Source organism: Otolemur garnettii, unplaced genomic scaffold, assembly GCF_000181295.1.
Source record: "Otolemur garnettii isolate 467f Iridium unplaced genomic scaffold, OtoGar3 scaffold00068, whole genome shotgun sequence".
Lineage (NCBI taxonomy): Eukaryota > Metazoa > Chordata > Mammalia > Primates > Galagidae > Otolemur > Otolemur garnettii.
The window spans coordinates 4573247-4588417 of record NW_003852463.1 but is presented as its reverse complement, the minus strand read 5'-3'; the positions used below and the strand labels follow the sequence as shown (position 1 = coordinate 4588417).

At 35.0% G+C, this 15171-nt stretch overlaps 1 protein-coding gene across 3 annotated transcripts in view; it reads left to right on the top strand.

Annotated features, from left to right (window-relative positions):
- The window catches only part of ZNF638 (zinc finger protein 638), a 113792-nt gene that overhangs the window by 64213 nt on the left and 34408 nt on the right, over positions 1–15171 (top strand). For all 3 annotated transcript variants that reach the window (XM_003793426.3, XM_023515264.1, XM_023515265.1), the window contains 9 exons: positions 2929–2979; positions 6101–6172; positions 7033–7119; positions 7689–7757; positions 8257–8297; positions 10404–10535; positions 12941–13069; positions 14337–14378; positions 14851–14985. In XM_003793426.3, coding sequence (XP_003793474.1) covers positions 2929–2979; positions 6101–6172; positions 7033–7119; positions 7689–7757; positions 8257–8297; positions 10404–10535; positions 12941–13069; positions 14337–14378; positions 14851–14985 — 758 coding nt within the window. The remainder of the gene's footprint in view (positions 1–2928; positions 2980–6100; positions 6173–7032; positions 7120–7688; positions 7758–8256; positions 8298–10403; positions 10536–12940; positions 13070–14336; positions 14379–14850; positions 14986–15171) is intronic.

Below are 15171 nucleotides of genomic sequence, written 5' to 3'. Positions count from 1 at the left end.
AGGGGGACAGCTTGAGGCTCTGTCTCAAAAAAAAAACGAAATGTAAATGAATTTCACATACAATTTTAATAAACTGGGTTATCATTTTTTTCTCAGTTTGTTTCAGACTAAAAAGGTGGAAAGGAGGAGTTACTGTTAAAACATACACTTATGAAACTAGGAAGAATTAATAGCTTGACAGTGAAGGACAAGATAAAAAAGCTAAAATAAAGCATACGTAAATATATTCAGAAAGTTAAATTGTGTTTTGTATGTTCTTTTTAGGGAAGACAAGTATGTAATGTGTTTTGGATTTTTATTTAGACTAGGATAAGGGTTTAGGTATTAAGTTCTGGCAGATAAAGGTTGTATTTTGAAGAATATCTTATTTACATACAATATTTAGTTGGATAGAGTACATAATTATTGAAAGTTACTGGCGATAGTAGGGATGGTTTCTGTGCAGCAGTGTATTTTGACTAAGATTTTAAATTAGGTGATGTAAACAGATAATACACAGAAGTAGAAATTACGTCATATAGGGACATGACATAAGAAAAGTAACAAAATTAGACAATCACTCTAGCAGGCTTAAAGGGCCATGCTGGGAAGTTTTTGAATTTAACCCTAATAATAGCAATTTCCCAGAACGGGTTGTGTGAAAGACTGATTTCTGGAAGATGTTTTGGGTCAGATACAGTTTGGGATATGTGTTACTGCCTTTTTCCCCCCTTTGAAACAATCCACAAAACACATTTATCTCATAAGGAAACAAACATATTTAGCTTTGTATAATCTTCTGTTTCCTAAGCTTGGCTAAAGTACATTCTATTTCTTCTGTATTACTCCTTGTAATAATTAGTATAAACTCTGAGAAATTGATGTATAGAATAAGGAACCACTGACTAGTTGCTTAAGATTCTCATATAGATTTGAAGAGATTGAAAATCCTACTGAGAAAACAAAGTTGGGATTTGCTATGGGATACACTTAGTACCTGGTTAATTTAATTTGTGGGTGAAATTTTGAATTTTATTATATGGAATTTTTTAGTGGAAAAGATAAAAGCAGTTTTTTTTTAATTTCAAGTTTTCAAGCTGGATGGATTTTACGTACAAGAGTGTGGTATTATTATGGATTATAATTGAAATACTTAGACATGGTATTTCCTTGGAATTTGGGAAAAACCATGACCTTAGATTTCATCATTGTCAAATTTCAGTGATCAAAGATGGCTGTCAAAGATACTCTTTAGTTAGTTATGTCATTGAAAGTAAAATACTTGGGAAATTTTAAAGTTTAAGGTCTAAATTTTAGAAATATCTGTAGTTTTAACATAATAAAAGTAATGAGTATGGAGGGAAGTGGTTTAAGCTAAGGACTTCCTCCTGCTAATATAAAAGTAGAAAGAAAGGAACCTGTAATTATGACTTGAGAAAGAGGTGGGTGTATGGTATCTTTTTCAGGTCAACTCCATCAAATTGAAGAATGGTAGGAAAAGTTAATTGGGACAGTTTTAAAGATAATTTTGATTATGAACACAAATAAAAAAGGAAGTACTGGGAGGAAGTAAAAGCATAATTGGATAATAACAGAAACTTTAGAACTCTTACCCATTACTAATTAAATAATTAACAGAAATGGGAAAATTAACAGATGGGAAAATTCTGCAAAAGAAGAATAATTAGAATAAACTATTCCTAATAGATATTAAAGTGTATTAGAAAGTTAAAAGAAAGTTATAAATAGACAAAAGGTCAGTGCACAGAAGAGAGTCTAGAGCTTTTTTTTTTTTTTTTTTTTTTTTAAGAGACAGAGTTTAACTTTGTCGCCCTCGGTAGAGTTTTGTGATATCACAGCTCACAGCAACCTCCAGCTCTTGGGCTTAGGCGATTCCCTTGCCTTAGCTTCCCAAATGGCTGGGACTACGGGTGCCCACCACAATGCCCAGCTATTTTTTTGTTGCATTTTGGCTGGGGCCAGTTCTGAACTCGCCACCCTCGGTATATGGGGCTGGTGCCCTACTCATGAGCCACAGGCACTGCCTTAGAGCTATTTCCTAATGCACATGGAACATCAGTAATATAATAGGTATATAATCATATACATAGTGCACGTGTGTAAAAGACTAGCCACTTTTTTACTTTTGGTAAAAATAAAGCACTTATGTAGCAATAAATTGCAGGTGGATTAGAGATTTAATGTGATAACATGAGATGGTAATGGTATTTTAAAAATATATAGAGAATTATTTTTATAATTTTAGGGTGAAAAGGCCTTCCCAATCAGAAAGACATCTGACTACACAAAAAGTATTTTTAAGTATTTTGAATAACTTTTAAAAAAATTGTTAATCTATGTGATGTAGAGTAATTTTCTTAATATCTAAATAGCGCTAATAAAAGCCTCAACAACCCAAAAGATATATTGGAAAATGGTATAAATAGGCAGATTATACCTGTAAGATGTAAAGATTAGTTTTACATAGGTAAAATCTATACCTATAAGATGTAAAGATTAGTTTTAAGTATATGAAGATTGATACAACTTTACCTTAAACAAAAACTCGATCATACCAGTTTTCACCTCACATTGGGATGATTGATAATTTTTTATCCAGTTAAGCTTTTCCCTATGTTTGTGTGACAATGGGGAAACCCTGTTCTCATGTACTATTGATGGGGAAATTAATTGGTACATTCTTTTCTAGGACAGTTTGATGTTAATTGTTAAAATTTAAATTCTTGTTCTTTTAGACACCTCAAGTCTATGTCTTAAGAATTTCTTTGCACTAGTAATAATTCATTGGACATACAAAGATGAGTATAGGGATATTTCTTGCAGGATTCTTTCAAAGTTATTGCCAGGTTAGCTCTTAACTAAATCTAAGTACTATTATTATTATTGTTATTATTATGTAATGCTGAAATATTTTTCTTGCTATTTTAGCCAAAACTGGACAAGCCAAGACGTCTACAGCCAAAGTAAACAAACCTACAGGTATGGTTTTGATTAGGATTTTAGACATATTAAGTTAAATTATCTAAGCAGTGTGTAGCAGTAGTCTTGAATTTTGTGTAACATGGTCTGTATTGAATATATACCAATCTTTGAGATAAATAGTTTTCTAGCAGTTTTCAGAAATGAGATTTAGTAGCTAATGATCTTATAGCAGTTATCTAAATAAGGTTATTTAACTGGAGAATATCAGATATATTTCCCTTTTCTATTGAGGTTTTCTCTCTACCCTACAGTCCAGACAGCAGACATGTTTCTTAACAGTTGTTGTGGACTGTAGTGAGTTTTTAAGTAATTATTTATTTTTCTTTTTCACTTTCTCCTGACATAATCCTCCTTTTTCCTTTTCCTATCATTTCTGGTAAATGCTAGTTAATTCAAGACATCTCTTTAAACAGATAAGGATCAATGTTAAAAAGGAAAGCAAACAGCCATGAATGGGCAAATACCATTGTTAGTGGCAGATCCAGTATTTTCATAGAGTAGTTTCATAGAAACAGTTATCTGAGGGGGTCGTGGGTGGCTGTGAAACTTGTCTTAAAACTACGTTTATTTAGCAAACATATTATTACTACTATGATAATATAGGAGGCAGAAGAGATTTGAGGGACTGGATACTGCTAAATTTGTTAGCTATACCTTTATTGTTGGAAATTAACACTGGCTATTTTTTCTGAAGTCCTGTATACCTATGCTGAAGTAATAAAGTGAATTGACTTGTGATAACAATAAGAGATTCTGAAAGAAATACATTAAGGTGCTCACTGAGGGTCAGAGAAGTGAGCTGTGGTAGTCACCACCCATATGGGGAAATGTGCATAGGAATATGTTAATGTCTCAAGGCTTCAGGCTTTAACTTGGAATTCAACTGAGGTTTTTTTTCCTTTGTTTTGTTTTTGGGTTTTTTGGCAGTTTTGGTCAGGGCTGGGTTTGAACCCAGTATCTACAGCATATGAGGTCTGCAAACTACTCCTTTGAGCCATGGGCGCTGTCCTCAACTGAGATCTTTCACCTTAGTTGTTATAAATCCTAAATTTTCAGAATAAAATCTCCTGTTACTATCTGAATGGAAAGGGTAGGGAATTCCCCCTGGCCTTCTGATTTATTTTTTTTCCTTTTATCTTTTTTTGTTTCTCTCCTTCTTTTTTTTTTTAAAGACAGGGTCTCATTTTGTCACCCATGCCGCCCTTTCCTTTTTTCTACTTTGTTACCCTCAGTAGAGTGCTGTGGTATCATAGCTCACAGCAGTCTCAAACTCTTGGGCTCAAATGATCTTCTTGAGCCTCCTAAGACCCAACCTCCTATGTAGCTGGGTCTACAGGTGCCTGCCACAATGCCTGGCTATTTTTAGAGATTGAGGGGGGTGGGGGTCTTGCTTTTGCTCAGGCTGATTTTGAACTCTTGAGCTCAATCAGTCCACCTGCCCTAGCCTCCTAGAATGTTAGGATTACAAGTGTGAGCCATAGTGCCTGGTCCTTTGCCTTCTGATTTCAAGATCTTTTTTTTTTTTTAAGCACCAAAGGAGACGAGAAAAGCTTCATCTTTCTCAGCTTTACCCCTTTTAAGTAAAAGCTCTGTTAATAAAATTTAGATTTAGTCAAAGGTTGTGCATAAGGACCCAGGAAGGCCTCAGGTTTCTTCAGGGCCTCAGCTTCTGGGTATTAACACTTTTGATCATAATCGTTATAAATAACATCATCTTGGAAAAACAAGCAATAGATAAACATCTATACAAAGAATGGTCAGGGCAGCTTAAATTGTGCTGTATAATTAGGAACAGATCAAAGCAATCTTTTTTTTTTTTTTGAGACAGAGCCTCAAGCTGTTGCCCTGGGTAGAGTGCTGTGGCATCACAGCTCACAGCAACCTCAAACTCCTGGCGTAAGCGATTCTCTTGCCTCAGCCTCCCAAGTAGCTGGGACTACAGATGCCCACCACAACACTCAGCTATTTTTCGGTTGCAATTGTAATTGTTGTTTGGCGGGTCCTGGCTGGATTTGAACCCACCAGCTCTGGTGTATATGGCTGGTGCCTTCTCCACTTGGCACTACAGGCGCTGAGCCAAAGCAACCTTTATGTGACCTGACCTATTTGCTTATAGATACACATAATGAGGCACTTGGGAATGGGACCCAACTCTAAACATGAAATTTATTTATTTATTTTATTTTTATTTTTTTTGAGACAGAGTCTCACTATATTGCCCTTGGTAGAGTGCTGTGGTGTCACAGCTTATAACAACCTCAAACTCCTGGACTTAAGCAATTCTCTTGCCTCATCCTCCTAAGTAGCTCAGACTACAGGTGCCCGCTACAATGCCCGGCTATTTTTTGGTTGCAGTTGTTTAGCTGGCCCAGGCTGGGTTCGAACCCGCCACCCTTGGTATATGTAGCTGGTGCTATAACCACTGTGCTACGGGTGCTGGGCCTGAAATTTATTTATTTTTGATATATACCTTATACAGAATGCTTTAAGGTAATTTTACATAATTTAAATAATTTTGTGCATGAAACAAACTTATGTGTAGAATTTTCTACTTGTGGCATCCTGTAGGTGCCAAAAGCTTTAGATTTTGGAGCATTTCAGATTTTAGATTTTTGGATTAGGGATGTTCAGCCTGTCCCCCAGCAGGAAGGTGAATTGTTACTTTAGTGATATTTTTCTTCCTGAAAGAATTAACTGTCATTGCTAGGTTTAGAAAATAGCCTATTGTGGCCAGGCAGAGTGGCTCACACCTGTAATCCTAGCATTCTGAGAGGCCAAGGTAGGTGGATTTCTTGAGCTCAGGTGTCCAAGATCAGCCTAAGCAAGAACGAGCCCCCATCTCTAAAAATATCCAGGTATTGTGGTGGTCGCCTATAGTCCCAGCTACTCGTCACCCTTGGTAGAGTGCGATGACGTCACAGCTCACAGCAACCTCCAGCTCTTGGGCTTAGGCGATTCTCTTGCTTCAGCCTCCTGAGTAGCTGGGACCATAGGCGCCCGGCTAGCAATTTATGTTTTGAATAAAATATGGCCTGTTCTATTCTTACCTTGTGGGGATTTGGGGGATTGTTGATACTAGTTACATAAACCAGTTTTGACTATACCTTTTGTGATTTAGGGAAATCAGCAAGTTCTGTAAAATCTGTGGTAACTGTAGCTGCAAAAGGGAATAAGGCTTCAATCAAAACAGGTAAGACCTTTCGGTGATAGAGATTTTTAGTTTATTCTTAATAAACTTTGATAAATATAGCATCAAAAGCAAGTTTTAAATTCATATAATGATTTTTAGCATCTAATAACATCTTAAAGAGTTTAGGAGATACTTCTTTAATATTTAAAACCTGATCATGTAAGAATATGTTGTTACTTTAGTCATTGACAGTGTCTGCCATTGCAGTTACTTGTTTTGTGCATGTGTATAATCACAACTACAATATATATACATATATATAAGTATGTGGCTGTTTATCTATACATTTGACTGCTTTATAATCACAGGCTACTCTGTGATCTGTCATTTCTCCCCATGAATTGTTTATTGTGTTTTCTTCTATTTTTGAGAGCTGTCACTTTATGTTGCCATCTTCAGCTTGTACAATTCCTATGATTGTTGTGTGTTTTTAAAAGAGCACTTCTTTCCATGTTAGAATGTGTTTTCTTCAAAAAGAAATGGGCACTATTTGGAATAAATATAGCATATTGAAGCTAGCATGATTTTTTTAGTAATATCTTTTCCAATAGACTAATTTTAGTAAACTTTGGAGAAATTACAAAATTTGGATTTTATTATTTGTGTTAACGTGATGTGTTTCTGCCACATGAGGGTTAAACTTGTGGCTCAGTTAAGGCCATTTCCAGAAAATTGTATCTTAGCCTAAATTTGCTTTTAATCTCATTGGGAAACAAGTCTTTAAAATAAATAGAAAAAAGAATATATGGGAAAGAACTACTTCTATGATAAAGTCAAAGTAACTTCCTAATACATGAGCATGAAACATGTTAAATGATTGAACAAAACTTAGAATAATGATTCAATTCTACTTCTAAAAGCAAAATCTGGTGGAAAGAAGTCTTTAGAAACCAAAAAGACTGGGAGTGTCAAAACCAAAGACTCCAGTAAACCTGTGACTTTACCAGGTAAGCTTGAAATGCTGTCATTAGGTGCTTTATTTTTTTTAGATCCTCTTGGTATACATTAATGGTATGTTTCAAAATTTTGCTTTAAAGTCTTCTACGTTTAAAAAAAAAATTAAATCCTCAAAGAGATAACTGTGTTTTGCTTTTCAAAGAGAAATTTATATAAGGATCAACTTCTGTCAAGTCAGTTTAAAGAGACTTGAAATGACAAGAACAAGGGCTGGGCGTTGTGGCTCACACTTTAGCACTCTAGGAAGCCCAGGCGGGTGGATCACTTGAGCTCAGGAGTTTGAGACCAGCCTGAGCAAGAGGGAGAGCCTCGTCTCCAAAAATAGCGGTCACAGTCGCCTGTAGTCACAGCTACTTGGGAGGCTGAGGCAAGAGGATCACTTGAGCCCAAGAGTTTGAGGTTGCTATGAGCTGTGATGCCACAGCACTCTACTGACGGTGACAAAATAAGACTAAAAAAAGAAATGACAAAAACAAACTAGCTTAAGTTCCTGTTTTGAGTCATTAGTTTAATTACATTAGTGTTTTCTTAGACTATTATATTGGACTGTTTCCTGCAGAAAACTCAGACATAAAGACCAGTATGGACGCCCAAACCACTGAAAACAGTACTAAAGAAACTGTTTCAGGTAGGTCAATAGAAATTCTATTTTGTATTTTGTTCTTGTTTTTTTTGGTTGCAGCCATCATTGTTTGTTGGGCCTGGGCTGGATTCCAACCCGCCAGCTCAGGTGTACATGGCTGGCGCCTTAGCCACTTGAGCCACAGGCGCCAGGCCTTGCATGTTTAAATGTAGAAAGAAAATTAAAATTTTAGGAAAAAGGGCACTTGTAAAAATGACCTATCTCTGACATACACATACATATTTCGATATTGGTGTCGTACCAAAGTGAGATTAAAAATACTATGATTCATATCTTCCTCCCATCTTTTGATTATTCTAAAATTTTGCTCAGAAGGGATAAAACTAAATGTATTATTTAAAGGCCACCATCACCTTCATAGCTATTTCCTACTTACTCTCTAGTCTCTTATCAGTTGTATACATTTTCATGTAGCTATTGTTGAATGAAGTGAGATCTTGTGAATAAAATCTTTGCTTGAATTTTTATTTTATTTTATATTAAGAAGCTGCATTGGAGACTACAGAAAGTGAACCAGTAAGCAAGGTCAGTTTGTATGTTTTATTTATTTCTTAAACCTTAAGAAATTTTATCAAGGATTTTTTTGTTATTATTAAACACTGATAGAAAAATTTACAGTGTTTGGCCTGGTGAAAAATCCAGTCATTTAATATGATGTCAGTTGAAAACCTTAAGTTGCAGAGTATGTCAACAAAAATTTAGGAACAGATTATCAATAAATGTATGTTTTTGAAGATTAACCTTTCACTGAGAGCATGATGTTAAGCCAGATGGCTTTTAGGTAAACAACAGTTTGTCATGTTCGAACCAATGGAATTTTGTGATATCTTTCTCCCCCTAGGAGGCAATGGGAGATGTGTTAAAATTTGCATTTTTGGAATAGCAAGTGGAGTTTGCAGTTTTATTTAAAGGACATAAAGTTTCACTTAATATATTGTTTTCTTATGGTTATGTCTGTTACAAGTATATTAAAACTTTGTTAATTTTCGAACCCGGCCATTCTGCAACAACAACAACAAAATAGCCAGGTGTCTTGGCGGGTGCCTGTAGTCCCAGCTGCTTGGGAGGCTGAGGCAAGAGAATCACCGAAGATCAGGAGTTGGAGGTTGCTGTGAGCTGTGATGCCACAACACTCTACTGAGGGCGATAAAAGGAGACTCTGTCTCTTAAAAAAAAAAAAAAAAACTTTGTTAATTTAGATTTTACTGGTTTAGATTTTGAGCTCATTTAGGTCCTAAGCATAAGTTTATTCTTGTCTGTTAGATCTATTCTTCAAGTAGTTTTAAGTAATATGTCTTATTTTTGGAAGAATATTTTAAAACAGTAGTCCCCATCGTTTTTGGCACCAGGGACTGGTTTCATGACAGACAGTTTTTTCACAGATGGGTGGGTGGTGGGGAAGCAGGTAGATGAACAGAGCTCAGGTGGTGGTGGGCTGGCATCCTGCTATATGGCCTGGTTCCTAGGCTCCATGGAAAACAATTTTCCATGGAACACGGCTTTGCAGGCCTAGCTTCTAACAGGACAAGGACCAGTACTGGTCCATGGCCCCTGGGGACTTCAATTCTAAAGAACCAATAGTGAGTATATTAGATTTACATAATGTACTTTAGAAGGAACCATTTATGAACACACTTTACATGTTAGTTAAAATCACTCTCAGCTAGTTTATGAAAATTATAACTTTCTGCCTTTTCTTTACAAAAGTCAAAATTGCTAAGTTTACTTTACCACTTTAGGAATTTCCATATCATATACAAAAAGAAAAACAGGCATCTTGAAGAATAAAATTGATCTGAGAGAAGGGATAGCAGAAAACAAAGCACTTAGCATTGGGGATTGGGGTGTGGGCTAAGGATCCTGTGGGAGTTTTATTATATTACCTACAAGTGATTGTCTATACAGAAAGATAAAAAGATACACACTGATTTGAAGCTTAGGGATGTTAGCATCTCAAGATAAGGGCATTTTTATAGAACATGAAAGGAAGAAGTTGTAGATGAAACAAGTGAACTTGTGTTTCAAAACAGTGGGTGAGGCCAACCATAATAGTTCACACCTATAATCCTACCACTTTGGGAGGTCAAAGCAGGAGTATCACTTGAGGCCAGGAGTTTGAGAACAGCCTGAGCAAGGGCAAGACCCCATCTCTACAAAAAGTATAATTGAAAATTTTTCTGGGCATGGTGGTAGTACATCTGTAGTCTCAGCTTCTGAGGAAGCCAAAACAAGATGATTGCTCCAGCCCAGGAGTCTCAGGTTGTAGTGAACTATGATCATGTCTCTGTACTCTAGCCTGGCTGGCAGAGTAAGACCCCATCTCAAACACCTCCCCTCTATCCCCTGCTCTCCCCTCGCCTCAAAAGAAAATGTGGGTAGAAAAAGCCCAACCAACCTGGACTTGGTGATGGATGGTACAAATTCAATTATTCTGTGCACTTAACAAATATAAATTTGCAAACTTTTGTTTCATTTTTGAGGTTCAGACCAGCCTCCTGAATTTATCAGACTTTCCTTAGTATTAAATGCAATTTAAGTATTAACATAGCATATGATGTGCAGTATAAACTTAAGTAAATATAAAAGCAGTTAAAGAAATTTTAATGTCAGTTTTTTAAATTTGTTTTGAAGGAAACAGAGGAAATGTGCGTGGTACTTATTTCTAATTTGCCTAATAAAGGATATTCTGTAGAAGAAGTTTGTAATTTAGCAAAGCCATTTGGTGCTTTAAAAGATATTTTGATTTTATCATCTCATAAAAAGGTAAGAGTTGATAATAGCTGTTTTTATTTTCTATAAGCACAATTTGGAAAACATTAAATTTACAAAGTTAGAAATGAAGGGTTTAAAAGCAGCGTCTAAAGGAGTTAAACTGTTTTAAACTAAGAGATCTTTTAAAAATATAAAACAGATACTCTTTATTTTAGTATTTATTCTAATCAGGCATAGTTTTAATGATGGAAAGACATATCTTACTAATATGCCAAAGTTTTACTCAAAATTTTAGTTTAATAGAAAATGTTGGCCGGGCACAGTGGCTCAAGCCTGTAATCCTAGCACTTTGGGAGGCTGAGGTGGGAGAATCACAGATCATTTGAGACCAGGAATTTGAAAACAGCCTGAGCAACATGATGAGACTTGGTCTTTACAAAAAAATTTTAAAATCATCCAGGTATGGTGGTATATGCCTGTTACTTGTAGCTACTCAGGACGCTAAAGAGGAAAATCACTTGAGCCCAGAAATTTGAGATTGTAGCAAACTCTGATGACATCACTGCACTCTAAACAGGCAGAAATGTTTAACTTCTTTAATGTATTTAATAAAGAGCGTTTTGCATGACTTAAGATTTTCGTAGATCACGCTTTTACTAGTATTTTTTTTTCTTTCTGCTCTTTACCAATGATACTTAAATAGGAAGTAACCATTTTCAAACTAATGATGTCATCAGTACTTAGAGCAGTCTGGGTTTATTTGTATGTTCTAAGTTTTCTAAGATTATGTGATAAGTACTAAGTTTAAAACAAGTTAAAATTTATTATTATAAGCAATTTGTGGAAGGAGATAAGATTTCAGGAAAGAGTTTAAATAATGGTAATGATGCCACAAGAATAGTGGGAAGTGATGTTCTTATGATAGAAAGGAGTTGCCAATCTCTACAAATCTTTGTGAGTAAAGTAGGATGTGTGTGGTGATAAAAGCTAGTTGTGCTTAAGAAAACTAGGAGAGAAGAGTGAGTACAAGTGAGGTTGTAGTTTTACATTATGTTGAAAGAACATTGTTTGAATTGGTTGCACAGCCCTGTAAATACACCAGAAAACAATTACATTGTATACTTTTTATTATTTATTAAAAGATAAAAGTATAGTGTATACTTTTAAATAGCTAAACTTTATGGGAGGATATTTCAGCAAAACTATATTTTTAAAGTAGATTATTTGTAGTGTTTAAAGAAAGACAAGAATAAAAAGAAATGCACTTTTTAATATGAATTATTTTATGTGACAGTACATTGAAGCAGAGGAAATTTGGTGTATTTAGAAACAATTAAAATTGATACAAGTCCAAAAAGTCCAACAAAACCTAAATCATTGTCTGTTCAGTTTTAATAGAATTATTTAAGTATTTGGGGATTTAATCCTTTTGTCAATATTACATGGAAAATTATTAGGTTCCTTTATATAAATACTGAAAATGATTGTGAAGACAACATAAAGCAAAATGGAAATTTAATTGAAAAGTAATTTGTGTAAAATGGGAAACAGGATTAGCAGCCATATTATATTACAACATACTAAAAGTTCAATGAATTGACAAACAATATGGAGATAATTTAAGGATAGACTTATAAATAAACATTGGCTTCTACCTTGTTATTTGTCAAATATATGGCAGTTAACCTTTTTACTTAACCAGGTATGAAAATTAAAACTAAAAAACATGGAGCTATAATTTTATACCTCTGAAAATAGCAGAATGGAAAATAACTTGACAGTCATTCCATTTACTCAGTTATTTCTCATATTTTATCAATAATAAAATTTATTTACTCATATATCTATTAATATTCATTAGAGGCTAGGCCTGGTGGCTCATACTTCCTAGCACGTTGGGAGGCCAAGGTGAGAAGATCAGTTTAGGTCAGGCATTGGAGACCAGCTGGTGCAACTTAGTGAGACCTCGTTTCTACAAAAAATTAACAAATTAGTCAAGTGTGGCGTGTGCCTGTATTCCTAGCTATTCGAGAGGCCAAGGCAAGAGGATTACTTGAGTCCAGGTGTTTGAATTATAATTGTGCTACTGCACTAGATCCTGGGTGAGACCCTGTCTCCAAAAAACAAAAATTATTAGAAATTTAATGTCTACTTAGTGTAAGGTAATGGTCTGGATATTAAGGATACAGTGATGAATAAGATAAAACTTAGTGTCAGTTGCTAAAATGTCCTTTGTTTCTATCTTTGGTATTGTCCTATGAGTTCAGTTATTCATTATTTCTTCCTTATGGTTGTACTGTTTTTAGCCTGTGGTCCTCACCTTTCTGAGGACTGCATATTTTATCTTAAAAATTTATTTGACTGAAGTAGTTTACTCATAGTTATAAGTCTTTTTTACATGAAAATAAATTTAAATAAGACTTATCTTTTCATTCTTGTAATTTCTATTTTAAAAGGCATGTATAGAAATAAATAGAAAATCTGCAGATTCTATGATAAAATTTTATACCTGCTTCCCAGTATCATTGGATGGAAATGAACTCTCAATAAGTATGGCTCCTGAAAACGTGAATATAAAAGATGAGGTAAATCATAGACTTAACCACCATTTTTACTAGCACTTACTTAATTTTTTAGTAGATTTTTGTAGTCTGTTATGTTTTCAAGTTTCCTTCTTTGGGTCACATTTTTTCTTTCAGGCATTGAGAAAGCTTTTTCCTGTTCCTCAAGTAATCCTCAATCCACATTTAAGAGGTTATAGTGAGGGAACTCTTTCCTCTTGTGTGTTGAGATGAGAGAAAGATTGAATACTATTTGAAATTAGGCTTCTCCTCTCTGTTCTTAGCTCACTGCCATTATCTGTTATTAAAACTGAATTATCTTTAATTTTCTTCTCATTTCTCACATTTGGTCCCCCACTAGATCGGGTCTATTTTAACTTTGTGGCGCTTGTTCCATCTTCTGTATGTCATCCACTATTGGTTTTATCTCCTCACAACTCTCACTGGTCCATCAAAGTAGTTGTTCTTTCTACCATCAGTTTTGTCTCCTTCATATTCTTTCTACACAAATCCATTAAGACTGACATTAAATGTAAGTCTTTTCAAATTCAGCTTTGCTGATATAACAGTCATTCATTGTCTCTGTGTGGCCTGTAAACATTTACTACCAGCAGCTAGAAGCATGAGTTAGAGATGATAGCAGACTCTCTAGAGAATAGTGGAAATACCTGTTATTTGACAAAGCTGTTCATTGTGTATCATGTGAATCTGGTTGATACAGTTGGTGAGATTGTTCTATACCTTTCAGTAGTGTTGAAGAGAAAAACAATTAGGAGCCATAGTCTCATAAAGTCCAGGTTTCTTTTCTGCATATAAATCCTTCTTTTATCTTCTTTCAGCTTTGACATTCTTGTTTTGTACCACTCTTGGCTTTCTTTTTAATTTATCAGCACCACATCACTATATACTTAACACACTATGTTGTTTGTTACTTGCCTGCATCTCTGTCCTTCCTAATCTCTTCCTTTTTTAAATTTTTCTTGTACAATTTGAATTCTTTCCTGTTATCTAAATTTCCTATTCTTTATATGTGAATTTGAATGTCATCTCTAAATAGTACTGCCTTACTAGTCTTCAGTATTCTTAAAGGAAGAGGGAGAATTAAGTTGTATGGGCAGGGTGGGACATTGGTAACTTATTTAGGAAAAGGGAACGATTTTTGGTAGGAACAGAGTTTTTGCTGTCTCATTTTATGAAGTACTGTGTAATGCATATTGATGTAGGTTACTAAGTAAGTATATGAATATGAAAGAATTTATGCCTTTAACCTCTATCTATTTTGGCTTTTTAGGAAGCTATATTTACAACCTTGATTAAAGAAAATGACCCAGAGGTGAGTTTTACATATAAGCACTTTTTTGTATGCTTGTTTAATTGATAGAAGCATTGATTCTTTTATTTGCTTACCTTTTAGGAATTAAAGAAAATCTTAGTACTAATGTTAAGGTAGTGAGGTGGGTGGAGATGTCAGATTGGTCTTCTTGGTAAAAATAAGAGATAAAGGATGTGGTAATACCTGGTCTCAAAGATACTAGGGTGCATATTAAGTAATCCAGTAAGTTGTTGCTCTGTCTAAGGATATTTAGGGTTAATATATTATTGTAGAAATATTATACCTCTCATTTTAGTATATCCTTTTACTGTTTAATATTCATACCTCACCATCTTTACTCCTTTTTTTACTCGTGTACAGAGGACATCGTCTGGCCTCTGTAATATTAAGTTACTGTTAATCTCTGTTTTGCAGTTTAATGCTTCAGCTGTGGTTCCCCCCTCCCCATGTTTTCTCTTAAAATAAACTACAGGCAAATATAGATAAAATTCAAAATCGATTTGTACATTTTGATAATTTACCCGAAGATGGACTTCAGTGTGTACTTTGTGTTGGACTTCAATTTGGAAAAGTGGATCACCATGTATTCATGAATAATAGAAATAAGGTAACAAGTTTTCTTCTAATTTAGCTGTATGTTCTATGAAGAATATAGGCTCAGCGCCTGTGGCTCAAGCGGCTAAGGTGCCAGCCACATAAACCTAAGGTGGCAGGTTCGAATCCCCAGCCCGGGCCCGCCAAACAACAATGATGGCTGCAACCAAAAAAATGGCCGGGCGTTGTGGCGGGCGCC